The 16,641-nt window shown below is 45.8% G+C and overlaps 2 protein-coding genes across 3 annotated transcripts in view; one reads left to right on the top strand and one right to left on the bottom strand.

Annotated features, from left to right (window-relative positions):
- Window positions 1–23: 23 nt before the first annotated feature.
- Window positions 24–5,238, top strand: GDF1 (growth differentiation factor 1). Its single transcript, XM_005234984.3, has 2 exons — window positions 24–330; window positions 1,374–5,238. The coding sequence occupies exons 1-2, from the start codon at window positions 54–56 to the stop codon at window positions 2,207–2,209; spliced, it is 1,113 nt and encodes a 370-aa protein (XP_005235041.2). The 5' UTR covers window positions 24–53; the 3' UTR covers window positions 2,210–5,238.
- Window positions 4,549–16,641, bottom strand: part of UPF1 (UPF1 RNA helicase and ATPase) — a 24,310-nt gene continuing 12,217 nt past the window's right edge. For both annotated transcript variants that reach the window (XM_055804765.1, XM_055804767.1), the window contains exons 10-24: window positions 15,897–16,056; window positions 15,651–15,769; window positions 15,209–15,373; window positions 14,871–14,985; window positions 14,532–14,675; window positions 13,890–14,103; window positions 13,541–13,658; window positions 11,759–11,915; window positions 10,598–10,740; window positions 9,734–9,908; window positions 8,904–8,985; window positions 8,212–8,373; window positions 7,665–7,882; window positions 7,071–7,193; window positions 4,549–6,951 (exon numbers count right to left, since the gene is read on the bottom strand). In XM_055804765.1, the coding sequence (XP_055660740.1) occupies window positions 7,074–7,193; window positions 7,665–7,882; window positions 8,212–8,373; window positions 8,904–8,985; window positions 9,734–9,908; window positions 10,598–10,740; window positions 11,759–11,915; window positions 13,541–13,658; window positions 13,890–14,103; window positions 14,532–14,675; window positions 14,871–14,985; window positions 15,209–15,373; window positions 15,651–15,769; window positions 15,897–16,056 (2,092 nt within the window). In that variant the 3' untranslated portion in view covers window positions 4,549–6,951; window positions 7,071–7,073. The remainder of the gene's footprint in view (window positions 6,952–7,070; window positions 7,194–7,664; window positions 7,883–8,211; window positions 8,374–8,903; window positions 8,986–9,733; window positions 9,909–10,597; window positions 10,741–11,758; window positions 11,916–13,540; window positions 13,659–13,889; window positions 14,104–14,531; window positions 14,676–14,870; window positions 14,986–15,208; window positions 15,374–15,650; window positions 15,770–15,896; window positions 16,057–16,641) is intronic.

Here is a 16,641-nt window from a genome sequence, read left to right as displayed (position 1 = left end):
TGGCTTCAGGTCCCAGCCCCGGCTGCCCTTTGTCTGCGGGAGGGAGAGCAGCAATGGGGCTTCTCCCCAGCTTCAGGGCCAGCCTTGCCTGGGCTCTGCTTGCCACCGTTCTGGCCACCGAGTTAAGCTTGCAGGAAAGTTTGCTCTTAAAATCCTTGGGTTTGAGCGCCAAGCCCAGCCCCAAATCCCCCGTTCCTGTGCCCTCTGTGCTCTGGCGGATCTTCCAGAAGAGAAAGACGATGCCTTCGGCAAACAAAGACCTGGCAGATGGCTGTAGGGTGGAGGAATTTAACGTCCCTGGGAACATCATCCGTGTCTTCGCTGACCAAGGTACAGAAACGCCATAGTTTGGGCCCTTTACTTTGGGAAGCCCCTCCGATCTCTGGGCTGGGAGATTTTTTCCTCCAGTCCTTCCTTTTCCATCTCTGGGGTGCAGCAGGAGAGGCTGGGGGGGGACAGGGCAGTGCCCTCCAGGAGAAGTCACTGCTCTGTAGGCTCTGGTCCCTCTGGATGTTGCAGATACAATTATTTAGGGTTTAGAAACACGTCGGTGGGCAAGGTGGCAGGGTGAGGGTGTGGAGCCCTGTCGGGCTCTGTCCTGCCGTCGCCTAAAGCGGTCCAGAGGTGCTGGTTTGATCCTGGGTGACCGGCGTGGCCCGTTGGGCTCGTGGCAGTGGAGGTGACTCATTGCCTGGGCAGTAGCTGCGAGACCAGCACCCAGCTCAGGGCAGGGACCAGATGCTCGGGCAGGGATGAGATGCTTGGCCATTTGGCTGTGTCCCCCCCTCCTCCTTTTTGTCCTCATGCCTCTGGCTGACCCTGGGGCACATCTGGCTGCTTCAGCCTGTGGCCCCTCTGAGCCATGTTCTCAGTTATGTGGGAACTGTTTGATTGGTGTCTTCTAGGCCTTGGGACACCACGGAGCTCGCTTCTCTTGTGGTTCCAGCTTTCCATGAAAACCTTGGGCTGGCTAAAGCAGGCAGCTTACCCGCTCCTAAACTTTGCTGCCATTTGTCCTCCTTTCCCCTCCATCCCAAACAGCCGGCACCCACAACAGCCTGGCTGGGGGGGGTAGATGTTCACAGCTGGGGAAAAATAACACACCAAGAGGTTAAGTAGCATACAGAGGAGACGCTGGGATGGCTGTAGCATCCCGGTGCTGCAGGCTGGAGCCTGGGCTAGTGTTTGTGCCTCCAGACCATTGAGCTGGTAGCCCTTACTGCAGCCTAGTCATCTTGATCCGACAACTGCAGGCTTGGCTGCCCGCCTCTGTCCGCACCATCTTCCTCTTGCTGCACAGCCAAGAGCTTAAACTGGAGTGTTGGGAGGCTGATCCCGCACCACCACCACCATCTCTGTTTCTCCTTTGTCAGGCCACTTCATTCATAACGGGCAGCCCCCGAGGCTGCTGTGCCTGCAGAAGCGCCTGTACTTTAACCTCTCCGTGCTGGAGGAGAGCGAGCGCTTGACGATGGCTCAGCTAGAGATCAAATTCAGCCACAACTCCTACCACACCTCCAGCCAGGGGCAGGTTTTTGAGCTGAGGCTCTACCAAACCTCCCAGCTGTCTCTCCGGGGCATGCCCTCGCAGGAGGGCAGCCGAAAGCTGCTGGTGGAGCAGTCCTTCGCCCAGCTGCACAAGTCTCTCCTCTTCAACCTGAGCGGGGTGGCGAAGGACTGGAGAACGTACAGCAGGAATCTGGGCTTGGTCTTGGAGATCTCGGTGAGCAGTGGCGGTGGCGCATCAGCCCTGGCAAGCATGGGACTGCAGAGCCTCTGTGCCAGCATCGATTCCTTCCTGGACACCTCTCTTTTGGTGGTGACCCTCAGCCAGCAGCAGTGCAAGGCTTCCAGGAGGAGGAGAAGTGCTCACTACACCCCGGTCACTCCGAGCAACCTCTGCAAGCCGCGGCGGCTTTACATCAGCTTCAGTGATGTTGGCTGGGAGAACTGGATCATCGCCCCGCAGGGCTACATGGCTAATTACTGCCTGGGCGAGTGCCCCTTTCCCCTGACAGCGGAGCTGAACAGCACCAACCACGCCATCCTCCAAACCATGGTGCACTCGCTGGACCCGGAGGGAACCCCCCAGCCCTGCTGTGTCCCCGTCAGGCTGTCCCCCATCTCCATCCTCTACTATGATAACAACGACAACGTGGTGCTGAGGCACTACGAGGACATGGTGGTGGATGAGTGTGGTTGCAGGTAGCGGAGTGGCTGGGGGAGCGCGTGCCCTGGGGTCCCCGAAGCACTGAATGATTGATGGAATAAATGCAAGTGTGTTAAATCCCCTCTGTGCTGGTTTCCCGGTGGTGCGTTGAGCGCTGGAGCTTCCCCCGGGCTGCTGGGGAGGAGGGCTGGCACGGGGGGAGCGGTGCTGGAGCTGTGACTGATTGATTAGGGTGCTCAGCCCTGCGTGCAGCCATCGGCCGAGGGATTATGATCAGGTCTGGTGCTGGTTGTCTGTGCCGTTCTCCACGGACGATGGCAGCAGCAGGTTGTGAATCCCAGGCCCCTCGTGCTTGTCCGAGCTGCTGCTGGTGCCAGCCAGGCACCCGCTTGGGAGAGCAGCAGCGGGCCTGTATTTTTCGCCTTTTTGGCTACATGCTGCAGCTTTCTCAGCGCAAAAAAGAAATTCCTTCTTTTGGTGAAATGATGCTGGTGGTTTCCCGTGTCCTGGGTGCAGGGCTCAGCTGCAGCGTGGCCGTGGCGGGAGGAGTTGGTGCAGCAGGAAGAGGTATGATGTCACGGCAGGAGCTGCGGCTCCGTGACTGAATCCCTTCCCGCAGCGTTTTCTCTTTTGCTGTGGAACAATTTTTGCTCTGCGGTTGGTGATGGGGCGGTTTGGGGCTGGGCTGTGCGTGGCTCGGAGGTGCCACGTGGCCAAATGCATCCGTGGTTCTGTCCGGAACGGCCCCTGGGAGCTGTGGGGCCAGTTGCTGTGCGATGGGTGTTTTGGCTGAGGGTAAGGGTGAAGCAGGGGGCTGAGGTGGGCGCGGGGTGGGGTGGTGGAGGCTCGCTCCCTCCCAGCCTGCTGGGGGTCAGTATTTAATTTACCTCATTTGCAAATTGATGAGACGGGGCTGTGTGTGCGCTTGTCCCTGCTCACCGGCAGCTGCAGCGGGAGCCAGATGGCAGCCGAGCATCGGGCACCGGCAGCCCTGCTGTACCAGGCACCACGTTCACGCGGTTGTGCGTTTTAGCGATATTTTAATTTTTTTTTGTTGGCTGCGGTGCTCAGTCCCTCGCAGTAGCGTGACTGTGCTCTCATTTAATGCCACTACCAGGAGCCAGCGGAGCAGCACTGTGCAGCGGGGACCCAGCTTTGCCCCTCCGAGCACGGTGGTCACCGACGGGAGCATTGCTGCTTTTCTTCCGCGGGGCCTTGCAGCAGCTGGGGGTCTAAAGCCTGGGCCAAGCTCCAAAGCTGCTCCCTGTGTCGTGTCAAACCGTGGGGCTGGGATTGAGCACCAGCTGCTCCAGGCTGGGCTCTCCTGCCACACCTGCAGCTTTGGGTTGTTTTTTTTTGGGGGGGTGGGGGCAGGGAGAAAGAAAAGGAATCAGAGTTAGACTTGAATTTTTTGTCTTTTTTCTTTAAATGTGAACCTGACAACATAGCATAGATTAATATTTTTTTGTTTGTTTTGTACTGATGCTGTGTTGTCTTCAAGGCGTGATGAAGTATTGCCAAGCCAAGCTGGACCCCTCCCTGGGGGGGGGACACACTGAGGGTTTAACCACTGCTGGCTTTGCAGAGGAAATGTCTCGCTGTCCCCTGCAACAGTGTTTTTCTAACACCCCTGAAACATGTAGCTGAACCCTGAGACTGGAGCAGCTCCAGTGCTTCAGCTGTGTGGTAACATCCCTCCGTTTCCACGTCCAACTGCGTTTCCCAACAGCGCCAGGGAAGAGCTATGCTGAAAACCACCTCAAGCACTTCAAACCACTTAAGGGCTTAGAGTCGGCATTAGGCAAGCAGGAGCCAGCTACTTAAGATGAGCAGAACTAAGAAAACCTTGAAGTATTAGGGTTTTTTTGTACCTGTGCTGCAGCAGACAAAGGGGGTGAAGGGCTCAGCTCATGTAACACGTGGAAAGGAGGCTCAGGGCCTGGCTCCCCAGCACCCTGACCAGCACCGCAGCGGTGGGAGCAGGAGGCAGCCCTGGTGTAGCTGCGCTGAGCTTACCCGCAGGGTGGGCAGAGCCAGGCTGAGCCACCTGGAATGGAGGGAAAAGCCTGTTTTGCGTTTACTGCAGCACAGGGGAAGCAGGAGGGGGATGTTGCAGGCCTGCCTCGTCACCTCCTACAACCAGGGTTTGGGAGCGCCGTGCTGGGGCTTGCAGTACCCCCCCCTTTGAGCCTGAGGGAGGACAGGTAGGGCATCTAACAGCGTTTTCACACTTCATTTGCTTACCCATGTACACTATGCATACACCACACTTTTGTACTAGTCTGTGTTTAAAAAAAGTAATAAACTTGAAGTTTATACAATCAGACTAAGTTTTAATGAACATTGCATGGTTTCATCATTGAAAGGTAGGGGCCACCTTGAATGCAAGAGCTGTTTATTAATATTTTATTGATGACAAACAGGTTTAAAACAAACTGAGACAAAATCAAAAAAAAAAAAGAGTAACACCGTGCTAGCACTGATGTCTGGATTTATAAAACTCAGAGTAACTGCTACAAAGGAAAAAAACAGCACAAAGCAGAGGCAAGCATTCCTGTCAGTGAAATAAAGGGGTGAGGGGAGAGGAGGGGGTTACGTTACTCAATGGATTGCATTGCACAGAGGGTTACAGCTTAAACCTATCAGAAAAATCTATGCAACTACGCAGTCTACGGAAGGAAAAAAATTAAAAAGCCCTTCGGCAATGTTAATAAATAAAACAGTCCATCTTACAAGGAAGGAAGGTGGCCTGTGTCTCCATTCTTTCACATTTTAGAAGTCTAAACTCTGGAGGCTTTTTATGAGAAAAGAATGGGTTTCATTTCTGGAAAGTTTCTTTTGCAGTTCTCAAACTATGTTCGCTGCAGGACCGAACAAAAAAAATTTTGAACACCTGTTCCATGTTTATGTGCATGCTACTCACAGTTTGTGGGTATGCTACACCAGGTCTGCACTGGGGGAGAGACACTCTTGAAAAACTACAGCAAATACAGGTTATGAAAGCGGTCAACAATCTACAGAAAGGACAGTAATGAAAGGGCTTCCCCCCCAGTTACAAAAAGTGGGTTTTACGTCATTTAAGTACATTCATATGAGAGGTATTTTGAGTTCCCCCAAAAAAAAGACTAGAAACACTTGGAGCCCTTTGAGTATAAAGCTAACTTAATTCAAACTTTAAAAACACCGAGGTTAGTGAATCACACTCTACTGTTCTTTGCCAATTAGGAGGTAGAGGTTAGTCTAATTTAGGGATCTGATAAAAATGGGTCTGTAGGAATTTTAAATTCTCTGCGCCGTTTCTAAAAAGGTTTAGACAGAAATAAAATGCTCCCAGTGTTCCCATATGACTTATTTAAGACATGGGTACAACTTAGAAATTGGATGGCTTCTCTTATGTGCTGTTTTTGACTTCCAGCTATTTCTCAAGCCAGCATTGATGGCACAGCCGTGTCCACTACCTGAAAAATAGGCTCCGGGTTTGGTTTTCAACACCTGAATCTTTCAGCTATCTGCATTAATCACCGAAGAAGCCACACAAAAGCCTAACCCATTATCTCTAATTATACCCAGCTATCAGAGGCCACCTTCCAACAACTGCCTGCTTTGTCCATTTTTTTCCAACCTTCTTCGGTTAACATTGTAGAGTCTTTACTTCAAAACCAATATAATCCCCAGTTTCCACTACTTCTTCCCCAGGTCTGAGGGAGCAAGTAAAGCAGGCCTGTTAGCATCTTTTCCTCCAGGGCCGAAGGGCACAGGAACCCATCCCCTTTCAAGCGCAAAGTTCATCTTACAGAAAGGCTTGTTTTTCACAGAGTAGAGTCCAGACAGTAGCCAATTAAAGCATACAGAAAACACTTTGAAACCCTCCTCCTGCTCGAGCGCGCAGGCTCCTTTCACTCTAACTGCTATCCAATGTAGGAAGAAGAGGCTGATTGCTGCAACTTTAAAATCACACTGAAAGTTCTCAAGGTTGGTGCTCTAATTTAGTTTTGTTTTAAACTTTTTGTAAGCTTCTCAGAACAAGGATCTCCCAGGTCCACCACTAAGAATTCAGAGACAAACTTCTAAAAATCCAGTGCTCCTTTGAAAGAATCTCTTTAAAACCACCTTGTCACGAAAGACCCGTTCAGAATGTGGGCGACACGATGACACTAGGATTTCAGAGCCAGTGTTGGACAACAAAACCTGCATCTCAGAGTTGAGCATCAGCTATGTTCTGCTGGATTTCTGCTTGGCTTGCTGTCACTTAGGAACTCTCTCTCTCTCTCTCTCTCAGATACTCTGCTTCTAAAATGTAAACAGTTACTGCTAAAATATAGTACCCCTTTAAAACGAGAACAACTCTGAGATGAGGGTTTTCCTCTCCCCATCTGCTCTGAAAAGTAATGCCCTGCTCGCAAAGAGAAGTATGGAATGAAGTGAAACCTGCTTAAGGCCCTTCTCTCGAGCTTGTTTGACTGGGGGAGCAGGGACTCAGCTGACCACTCATTTCAGGGTGAGTTGCCTTCCCAGTGAGGCGCCAGCCAGTCCTTCAGTGCGCTCTCTCCTCTCCGGTCAGTCTCCTTGTCTCAGTGAGCTAGCAGTGGGCTCTCTCGCGCGCGCTCCTTTCTCTCTCTCTCCTCTCCGTTGGTTGGTTTCTTTCTCCTGTTGCTCTCACACAGTGGTGCTTCAGTTTTAGCAGTGGAAAACAGGTATCCATTTTATTTTATTTTTTTTATTACCCAGAATAAAATGCTGATGAACTAAGCTCCACACAAGCTTAGCTCTTCTTCCTCAACCTGAAAGCAAGAAAGCAAAACAACAGCTGCATTAGGGATGTCGCTTTTAAGACAGACACTGTGTTTGTGAACTTAAATCGGGGAGTAAGAAGCAGAGGAGTGAACCTCAAGTGCCTTACACTCTAATACTGTGACAGTCCCGTCACTCCACCATGTTGATATGCACGTTCACCCTGGTAAGTAGAGTCCTGTGACAGCGCCACGTCAATCTGAGATTTAAACTCATCACCAAGGTAACTGTCCTGAAAATGAAAGTGGGTGTTAAGCCTTTAACTCATTATCAAGCTCAAGTCCTCCCTTACAAAGCAGAATGCCTAGCAGCCAGGGTTAATAAAGAAGTCTGAGAGGTTTGGGTTTGTCAGGGATTTGTTGAACTGTGTTCTGTTGATTTTTTTTATTTTTTTTTTTTTAGATCTACTTTTTTTGCTGCAAATTACCACAAGCATAAAGGGGTTTGCAATAGCTGGCCAATGAACAGGCAAGCAGTTCAACATTAAGGCTCGAGTTCAAGTCTCTACATGCAGCATTTCACTTTTATTCTCAGGCGTACTTAGAGAGCCCACCAAATGGAGGAGTATGAAATGCTGTGGCCAAGTCATTGAAAATGGTTTTAGTTTCCATTTTCCTTAGTACTAGGAAACAAGGATGTGCACACACAAAGATCAATACAAAACCCAGGGAAAAGGGCACACCATACATCAAATCCTGCTTACCTGTGATAATTCTGGTTGGGAGAGCCCAGGCTGACTCATCTGTGATGGCTGACTCATGGAGATATACCCCTGAGTCAGTGGACCCTGGGAGAAAGGCTGGGACACCACATCTTGGCTCGCTTGACTATTCGGAAGGTTTGACTGACTAGTTCCAGGAATCCCAAAACGATTTTTCTGGCGCCCACCACGACCAGTCTTTCCTTTTGGCGCCCCACGTCCTGGAAAAGCGTTTATACCAACCAACAGTGAGAAGTCTTACACATGCAAACATGTGAGAATTAACTTTCTAGGAAGACTTGACCACTTGCAAGACACAACGTTTTACAGGTCATCAACATAGCAGGTGCAGAGAAACCAAAAGGCAGAACCACCAGTGCAGATGCAGCAAAGGGACACTTGCTAGTGGCTGTAGCGCTCCCAACTAAGACTTACTACTGAAGCACATCATCTACTCTCATCAGCGCTGCTGCAAGAGTAGCAAAACCCCCCATTCTTCAACTTCAGACCTAAATTATAGGTTTTGCACCATTCACCCTTGCCCCCATACCTGCAGCTGGTCCGTTAGCCTGGCCAAAGTACCCCGGCGGTGGCATCGGTGGCATCACAAGGTTGAAAGGGATAGGAATGTTCATAGCAGTGACATGGCTGGGGCCAGCACTGATCATCCCAATCTGGTCGTGGGTTTGGAAGTACATGTTGGATGGGCGCCCTGAGGAGGGGAGGAAAGCCACAGTGATTTCAGGCCCGCTGAATATTTAGAAATCAATTAATATTTCTGCTTTTAACAGTAAGGCAGGATTTGTAAGCAGGATAAATCAGAATGAGAAATTGAAAGGACAAGCCTACCACTGCCAAGAACCACCAGTATTTCCAGTTCACCAATTATTCCACACTTGAAAATTTCAGACTTGGCGAACACATGTTCCTCCCTACAGATACTTTTACTGTATTTGTAAAATTTAAGACTCTTGAAACATTTACACACAGACACACACACGCTCCCTTCCCCCTCATTTTTCACTTGCTCTGCAGACATCAAGTTAAGACTGTAGGGGCTTCTATACACAGAGAGCAAAATCCAGGCACCTCATGAACATTCTCAGTTCTCAAATTCTGTATTTTTCTGGAGTGGCTCTTCAACCGTTTAGCAGTTTGAAGTCCGTAACGTACCACCCCACAAGGACTAGTTGAGGAAAAAAAGTTATCTATGAAGGCGTTAATTCTGATGGCTTCCTTTACCTTGACTGCTCCGGTCATAGACAGATCCTGGAATAATAGCCTCGCGTGCGTCATACATGGCAGTAGTCATGAAACGGGCACCCTGGAAACATTATAGGAATTAGACAAAGCCTTTGCACAGAAAACTTTGCACTGCAACTTCAATGTAAGTTATTTTGGGTAAAAATCCAGAAAAACTCCACAGATCACACCTACTTTACAAGTGCTGAGGAAACTAACCAGTTCTAATACACAGAAAACATCCAATGATCATTTCAACTTCATCATGACAACAAGAAAAAGAAGTTAAGATTCTACAGGCAGCTGATCTCAAACTGTGAAACACCGGATGAATTTTCAGTCCATTCCAAGGTTCTGATGATAGCTCTCCCCTTGCTCCATCCCTGCCGCTCTCCTCCTGTGATGGCGGACAACCTTCCTCCCGCAAACGACTACTTATCTTATGTTAAAGGACTAAGTATAAAACTTACAGGTTGAAGATTATAGTATAATGCTATTAAGTATACGTGCTTAATGAGCTTGCCATTTCTACAGAAAACAGTTACTTTGTTTCGCTCACCTCAGAAGTTACCCTCTCATAAAATTTTGCAGTAAATAAAGAGCAATAATTTAAAAAGCACACTAAAACAGCTTTTCTACGCGTGCTCAACTTGGAAAGAGCTGAAGCAGCAACTGACTTGAGTCACACATCATTCACTAGGCAACAAAAATGGAAAGTCATGGCTGTGTGAGGCTACGTAGGTGACTTTATTCCATCCATTTCTAACTGATCAATCGATTCCCAACTGTTTCATGCCACAAACATCTGAGAGAAGATGTCGTCAACTCACTGGGTTGATGGTATTGACAAGTTTCCGGGGTTTGCTGAACTGCATAAGGCTTTCCCGGAGGTTATTCAGTGGTCCCTCCACCAGAACCTTCTGTTCTTTGTAGTAATTCAGTAGGTGATTCCAAAGTGGTTGTTTAGACAGTGCTTTTGGGTTCCCAACAATAATTACTCCATACCTGTACAACAGCAGACAGAGAAACTAAAATTAACTTTGACTAAAAATAAAGCCATGCTACATATTAATGTCAGAACAGCCTTGAAGCCAATCTCTTTTGCAGTAAATCAAGGCACATAACAGAAGCCCATGACAGTGGGAGACCCCGATACAATTGTTTTGTTTACAGCAGATGATTTCTGTAGTATGACAAAAGACTTGAAAGGAGATTGCTGCAGTCAGTTTCTCAATAATCACAAGCTTCCTTTTGCAGGCTTACCAAACCCATCTGTGTACCCAACCAACCACCACCCTGCACTGGTTTGCAAGCTTGCAGAAACCAAGGAAGCCAACCAAATAGTGTTGTACTCTTCTCAGTAATCAAACCCATTAAGAGAAGCAAAATGGGAAAATGGCTGCTGGAAGGGATAAAGCAGCAGATGAAGGGAAGAGTGCTGTCCTGCAAGCAAAGGGGAACGACATGGCGGCTTCTGCTAACTACTGATGCCACATGGTGACACTGATTAGGTTGAGATTGCTCCTGTAAATTGTAGGGAATGTGGAAATATTCAGGTTCCCTTAAACCAGGTGGAGTGGGGAACGGGCCTGCTACCCACAAAACACAGACCTTTTGTTAGGTGGGCTGTATTGATGCTTTAGCAGACCAAATTCTGTGTCTAGAATAGATAAGTTTGCTTGATTTTACTTTACCTTGCTCTTGTAAGAGCTACATTAAGACGCCTGGGGTCATTCAGAAACCCTATTCCTTGGTGTTCATTGGCCCTCACACAAGAAAGGATAATAAAGTCCTTCTCACGTCCCTGGAAGGCATCCACACTTGCAATTTCCACTTCCTGGAACAGAAGGAAAACATGTAGATCACGGAAGCACAGTGCAAAACAGTTACGCTACCAACAGGCATTACAAAATGCATGGGCCATGCACTAGCAGTTCCCATCATTTGACAAAAAATGTTTTGTTTTTTTTTTAAATGATGAGTGATTTAGTAATTCCACTGGTCAGTAAATAGTTTCCCTAAAGAGGAACAGACAGTCTCAGTTTAGGACAAATTACTTTTATATTCACTGCTTTATAGTTCTCATATTTCCTCCCCAAAACTGGCATTTGCACTATGGAAAGCATTCCTTTTCTAGGTATTTTGCCAAGAAGACTTCTGAGTATTCCAAAACCTTGTAGTAAGATGGGTCCAAATGAGCACTGCTGCCCCCAGCTACCGAGAAACCCGAATCAGAGGGACAGATCATTCCTGGCAGAAGGAAAAGTATTTCCACTAAGTCTTCCTTCAGTGAAAACACTGACCAAGTTCTCAATATTGCAAAACAGACGACATTAAACATACAACCATCTTGTTTGTAGCAACAAATGTTCATGTTTGGTAGAGGAGTTCTACTGATGCGAGGACATGTTCCCAAGCAAATAAATAGTATGACCATCAGAATTTATGGAGCTTGGTTTCCTGCATGTCTCTTGGCATGGCTCTTTTATCCTACGGCACAAGCTGACTGAAGCTTTTCCATAGCTGAAGCACTAATGACCTCTCCCTTCTGTGCCTCCGTGAGTCCTCAGAGGAGAAAGGAAGGCTTCAGTGCGTTCCAACAGAGACCTTAGAGCTTTCTCCTTTATCTGGCCAGCTGCTCCCCTGACACTTCCTGGCACTCGATACCTCTTAAACTCTTCTCCCCAGTCTATTTTAACCGCAATCAACTAAAAAATTCAAAAACGACTAAGAATAAACACAGACTGACGCCTAAAAAGCCAGACTAAAAATGAAAATATTGTGAAGTTTCACAATATCTGACTTTTCTAGCTTCTCTGCATTTAAGTGCTCTCATTTGTGTAACAACTCCATACCTGGTAGAGTTTCGTATGCAAGGAACCACTGAACTGCATATACTGCACCAGATAGGATCGTTGACCTTCGTAAGGAGTAATAATGCCAATCTGATCTGGTTTGGCACCAGCTTTCAATAGCTTTGTAGTTATCTTCTCCACATTGGCAGCTTCCGTCCTAGAAAAAGAGATTTGTTTATCTAAGGAGAATCAAGGCATTAGGTTTAACTTTCTGCAAGTTAATGGGTCTAAAAAACTTGACCATGTACTCTGTGCTAGCCTTTTGTCAGAAAGGCTACTTCGGGAAAAAGATCAATTTTACACCGCTCAAGCACTCAGATTAATTCTGCTTAAGCATTCACCACTAATCACCTCTTGACTTAGGCCAGACACAAGATATTCTCAGCCAGAGGAATATGAGCAAAAGCCAACATCTCAAAAAAAAGGTCTCAGAAGGACACAGAAATTTCTTCTTACATAGACCTCCACCTTCTCAGAGCTACACAACTAGACTTTCTGGAACAATTAAATTCACGGTGGCTATTATTCCAAGATGGAACTACTTAGTTAAAAGTACATGTGTACATTTATGAGCCAGATCATTAAAAATGTTCCATCCCACTGTGCGAACGGTTCCTTCAGTTGCTTTATCTTCTAGTTTTAAATATAGACTGTTTTTAATGCCAGTCTCCCTGTCAGCCAACTATTGTGCCATTTGTGTGTGCACAATCTGGCTTGCTGCATTCAGCAGTCTTGCACATGCTGTTCATGAAACAGACAGATTAAAAATATCACAGCAGATATTTTTCTTAAGTTGGGCTGGTTTCCCTTCCAGGCACATGAACACACACATACAAATAAGAGGAATAAGGTGTTTTAAGCTCACTAACTGAAAAACGTGGAAAGTGCAGGGAAAAAAAAAAAAGGGGTAGAAAAGAGAAAATTAAGTTCCCATTCCTTTCGCACCCCACCAAAGTCTAAGAATTAGGACTCTGCTTCAGGAGCTATTTGGGTTCTGGCCTCAAAATGCAACTTGATCAGCATTTCCTGCTGCAGCTGCAGTCAGTTGACTCACTGGCCCAAATTCATTCCACATATTAGGCACTTAATTGTCCCATGCTCCTTATACTACTAGTGAAGGAAAACACACATCTCCACAGAACAATTCAAACCCACTTAAGATCTGAACTGCTCCCATTGCAGATGCCTTTTTCTCTTTGTTTACTGTGAAGGGAGCCTAGGGCAAATCGACTCCAAAAGGCAGCTCAGCCTGCACTATCCCTGATGGCAGCTTTTATTAAAAACCAGCACACAAGCAATTCCAATCATAGCTGTTAATAGGAAACAACGTTTTATTAATTTAGAAGAGCTACTGCAGAACATAAGAATCGATAACACTGAAGTACTGTATCCCAGCACACAACACATTTGAGGTCGGGGGCTGGCTCATTTGAAGCCGAGATACCACCGTCACAGAAACAGAAGTAACTTCTTTGAGAACACAAGCCTTTATTTAGCTGTTACGCCTTTATTCGCACAGCAAGGCACCACAAGTCACAGTGAATACAGCATACTGTTGAGTTTTGTTGCGGAGATTCTGAAGGATACAGAAACGCTTAGCTATTTGGTCTGCAGCAGGAACTGTACACTGCACTCTCCTGACTTCATTTAATTGTGACTGTCTCCAAGAGATGTCACCAGACTGTTAAATGGATCTGTTAATAATCTCCCTTACATTTGAGATGCACTGGGACAAAATATTTTTTTTTTTAAGTTTATATCTCAGCATTTAATTTTGTTTACCTGTTTAAGTAAGAAGTGCCTGAGCTGGCAATTTCTTCCTGTCCTTGTGTAACATAGAAAAACATCGGCTTATCTGGCTGTGGCCACTGGAAATCAAAACCTTTTTTCACACGGTCCGCTGAAGAGCACAAAACCAGTAAGTAAAAAAAACCAGTTAGCACTGTGCTTTACTAGCAAACATACTTATTCTCATATCAAAGCACTGTAAAGACTCAACACTAAGTGCAGTGGAAATTCTTTTTTTAGGCAAATGTATTAAAAAAACCCCTCATCTAGATTAAAGAAGCCTGCCTTTGATCCTTAATGAATGGAAAAGAAAATAATTCGCAGGCATATCACTCTTGCTTACCTGCAGTAACACCATTCTGGAGTGAACCCTCATAGAAGATATTGGATGGAAAAGCACTCAGTGCAGGATGCATGCGGTACTGCACTTGTAGGCGAATTGGCCGAATCCCCAGCACCACAAGCCTCTCGAAGAGAGACTGAGACAGGCCAGCCTTTGCAGCCTTTTTACACATCACAACAGGACCAAGCTGGCAGTGGTCACCCACAAGAATAAGCTGTGGAAAAAGAAGGTTGCAGATTTCTAAGTTATTTTCTGAAACTGGCCCAACAGCTAGAACAATAGCAGTATCCTACTATAAAATATACTACCAAGTAATCAGTCTGAATTTAAGGCTTATAAACCTTTAGCATCCACTAGCTTTTCAGCTGATCATTTTCAATTAAGATCTTATTTGGTCTCCACATTGTTCCAACAGCACCAACATATTCCAGGCAAAGATTACGCCACAGAAACAGAAAACTAAGAGGACTAACACAAAATAAAATCATTTAGATCTATATTATGGAACCACCTTCCACGAAAGGAAAGGATTTTGTATCCTTACGTGCCTACACTGTGAATGTTACTGCTTGATGCTACTTCCTCTATTCATAAACTCTTTCTTCAATGACATTTTCTTTAGTGAAATCCAATGGCTCCTACCTGTTTTGCTCCCAGGACAACTGGCACCATGCACTCCGGCTCAGTAGCCTGGGTGCTTTCATCAATCAGAATGGAGCGGAACTGCATTTTTGCAAGTCTTGGATCACCAGCTCCCACACACGTGCAACAGATCACGTCTGCATTCTGAAACAGAAACAGAACTGAAATTAGTCAAGTAGGTTATCAACAGACAGTATTTCTACACCGAAGTATATTCAATACCATCCCAGGAATCCTCCCAAAATTTAAGTTGTACGCTGATCTCTACCAGCAAACTGCAGCTAAGCCTCAACTGGGAGAAGGCAATTATTCAAGCTGCTAGAAGCGAGGGAACCTTACCATAAGTAATTCACGCTCTGCTGTTCGTTTCAGTGCACGGTAACGTTTCTCATCAGCAGATGACAGTTCTCCAGTTTCATCTTTAAGCTGCTGCAGTTTCTGAAGCTCTGGCATGCTAAAGAAAAAAACCAGAATTTTGCTTTACAGCCTAATTAAGAACTGGGTAGGATTACAGCAGAACTCATTTGTAAAACTAAATATGACACATGTATAGAAGCAAAAAAGTTATCACATCAAGCAAGTATCACATCATCACCACAGAGTTAATCAGTTGTGCCCACCACAACACTTCAGTTGATTTTTCACCCCCCACCCCCCCCCCCTCAACCACTTCTTACCTATCCATGTTTCTGATCTGGTTATGTAATGCCAAGAAGGAGACAGGAGAGTCAATTGCCTCACGACTTTTAGCACACAGACGAACCACTTTCAGTCCAGTTTGATGGATCTTCTCAGTCAACTGATCGACAGCTATATTACTTGGAGCACAGACTAACACAGGCCTTGACAAAAATAAAGCAAGAAGTCAGTCTCAATGCACTGTAAAACTTTTTTCCAATGGACTTGTAATAAAACCATGCGTTATGGCACACACACCCTAAAAACATGCTGCAGAAAAACATTTTCTGAAATAAGCACAAATCTTCCCAGAAAAGTATACTTCTAGAAAACCTTACTAGCTCAATGATACAAGTTATTTTAGTTTTTAAAATCAAGTTGATTCTTTGACCATTAATATCGTAACCTTATACATAAAGATTTAGGGAGAGCAGTTCTTACCCATTGCCTTGTCTAGCCAGATGATAGACGATTGTGGCTGATGTCACTGTTTTTCCAGTACCAGGGGGACCCTGAATAAGGCTCAGAGGACGCTGCAGGACAGTCTTCACAGCATAAACCTAAAAAAAAAAAATAATTTTATTGCTGTTTAGCATTCTATGCATAGGAAGTTACAAAGTTGTTCAACCTCTATTTATAAATTCTTCATCATATTCTTTGTGTGTAGTAAAAAGGAGATGAGGTTACCTGAGAATGGTTGAGATCAGGAAGTCCTTGTGCTGTAAAGCGCTTTGGCAACTGGCATTTAATAATTACATCTTCTACCTCATGACCTAACAGTTTGTGATAGATGTACCCAGACACTGAAGTCTCATCCACAGCAAATGTTTTTAAAGCACTCTGCATTCTGAAACGAGGGAAGGACAGAAAAAAAAAAAATCAGTATGACTTCAAATACAACTATCCACAAGCATCCTACACAAAGGTTAATCAGACATCAGGCACAAACGCCTTGGGGAAAAAGAACAATGTAGAATGCCTGCTAATAGAATTAAGAGATGAACATTAGACCCTGAGAACACCGCTGTTGTTTTTCCCTATGTGAATACTACAAAGTATTATAACCAGAAAAATCCACAGAGAAGCACCAGCCTCCAAAAGAATTTGCAGTAGTAATTTTAGGTGCAAGATCTGAAGAAAATGTGTACTCTTCCACTGTAATAAAACTCCTAACAAAATGCAGTACAGACATGTCTGAAGCTTACTGATGCCACAGCAGATTCAAATGCCTTGAAATTTCAGCTAAAGTAACTCAAAGTTTAGAATGTCAACTCAAATCAGAGCATACTTCATGATGGAGCAGTGTTCAGGAAGCTGAACTACAAAACAATTTTTCTTCATACGTTCCAAATATTACTAGACATAAGGTAAGTTTCTCCCCCTTGATGTACTTGCAACAAACCCTAAGCATCCCTTCAAAATGAGAAAAAAG

This window comes from Falco peregrinus, chromosome 5 (assembly GCF_023634155.1).
Source record: "Falco peregrinus isolate bFalPer1 chromosome 5, bFalPer1.pri, whole genome shotgun sequence".
NCBI classification, from domain to species: Eukaryota; Metazoa; Chordata; class Aves; order Falconiformes; family Falconidae; genus Falco; species Falco peregrinus.
This window is presented reverse-complemented; position numbering and strand designations above follow the sequence as displayed.

Excerpts from the sequence above, each read along its gene's own strand:
- GDF1 (XM_005234984.3), top strand. The coding sequence starts at position 54 with ATGGGGCTTCTCCCCAGCTTCAGGGCCAGCCTTGCCTGGGCTCTGCTT. Across the intron at positions 331-1,373 it reads CCGTGTCTTCGCTGACCAAG|GCCACTTCATTCATAACGGG; the intron begins GTACAGAAACGC and ends CTCCTTTGTCAG.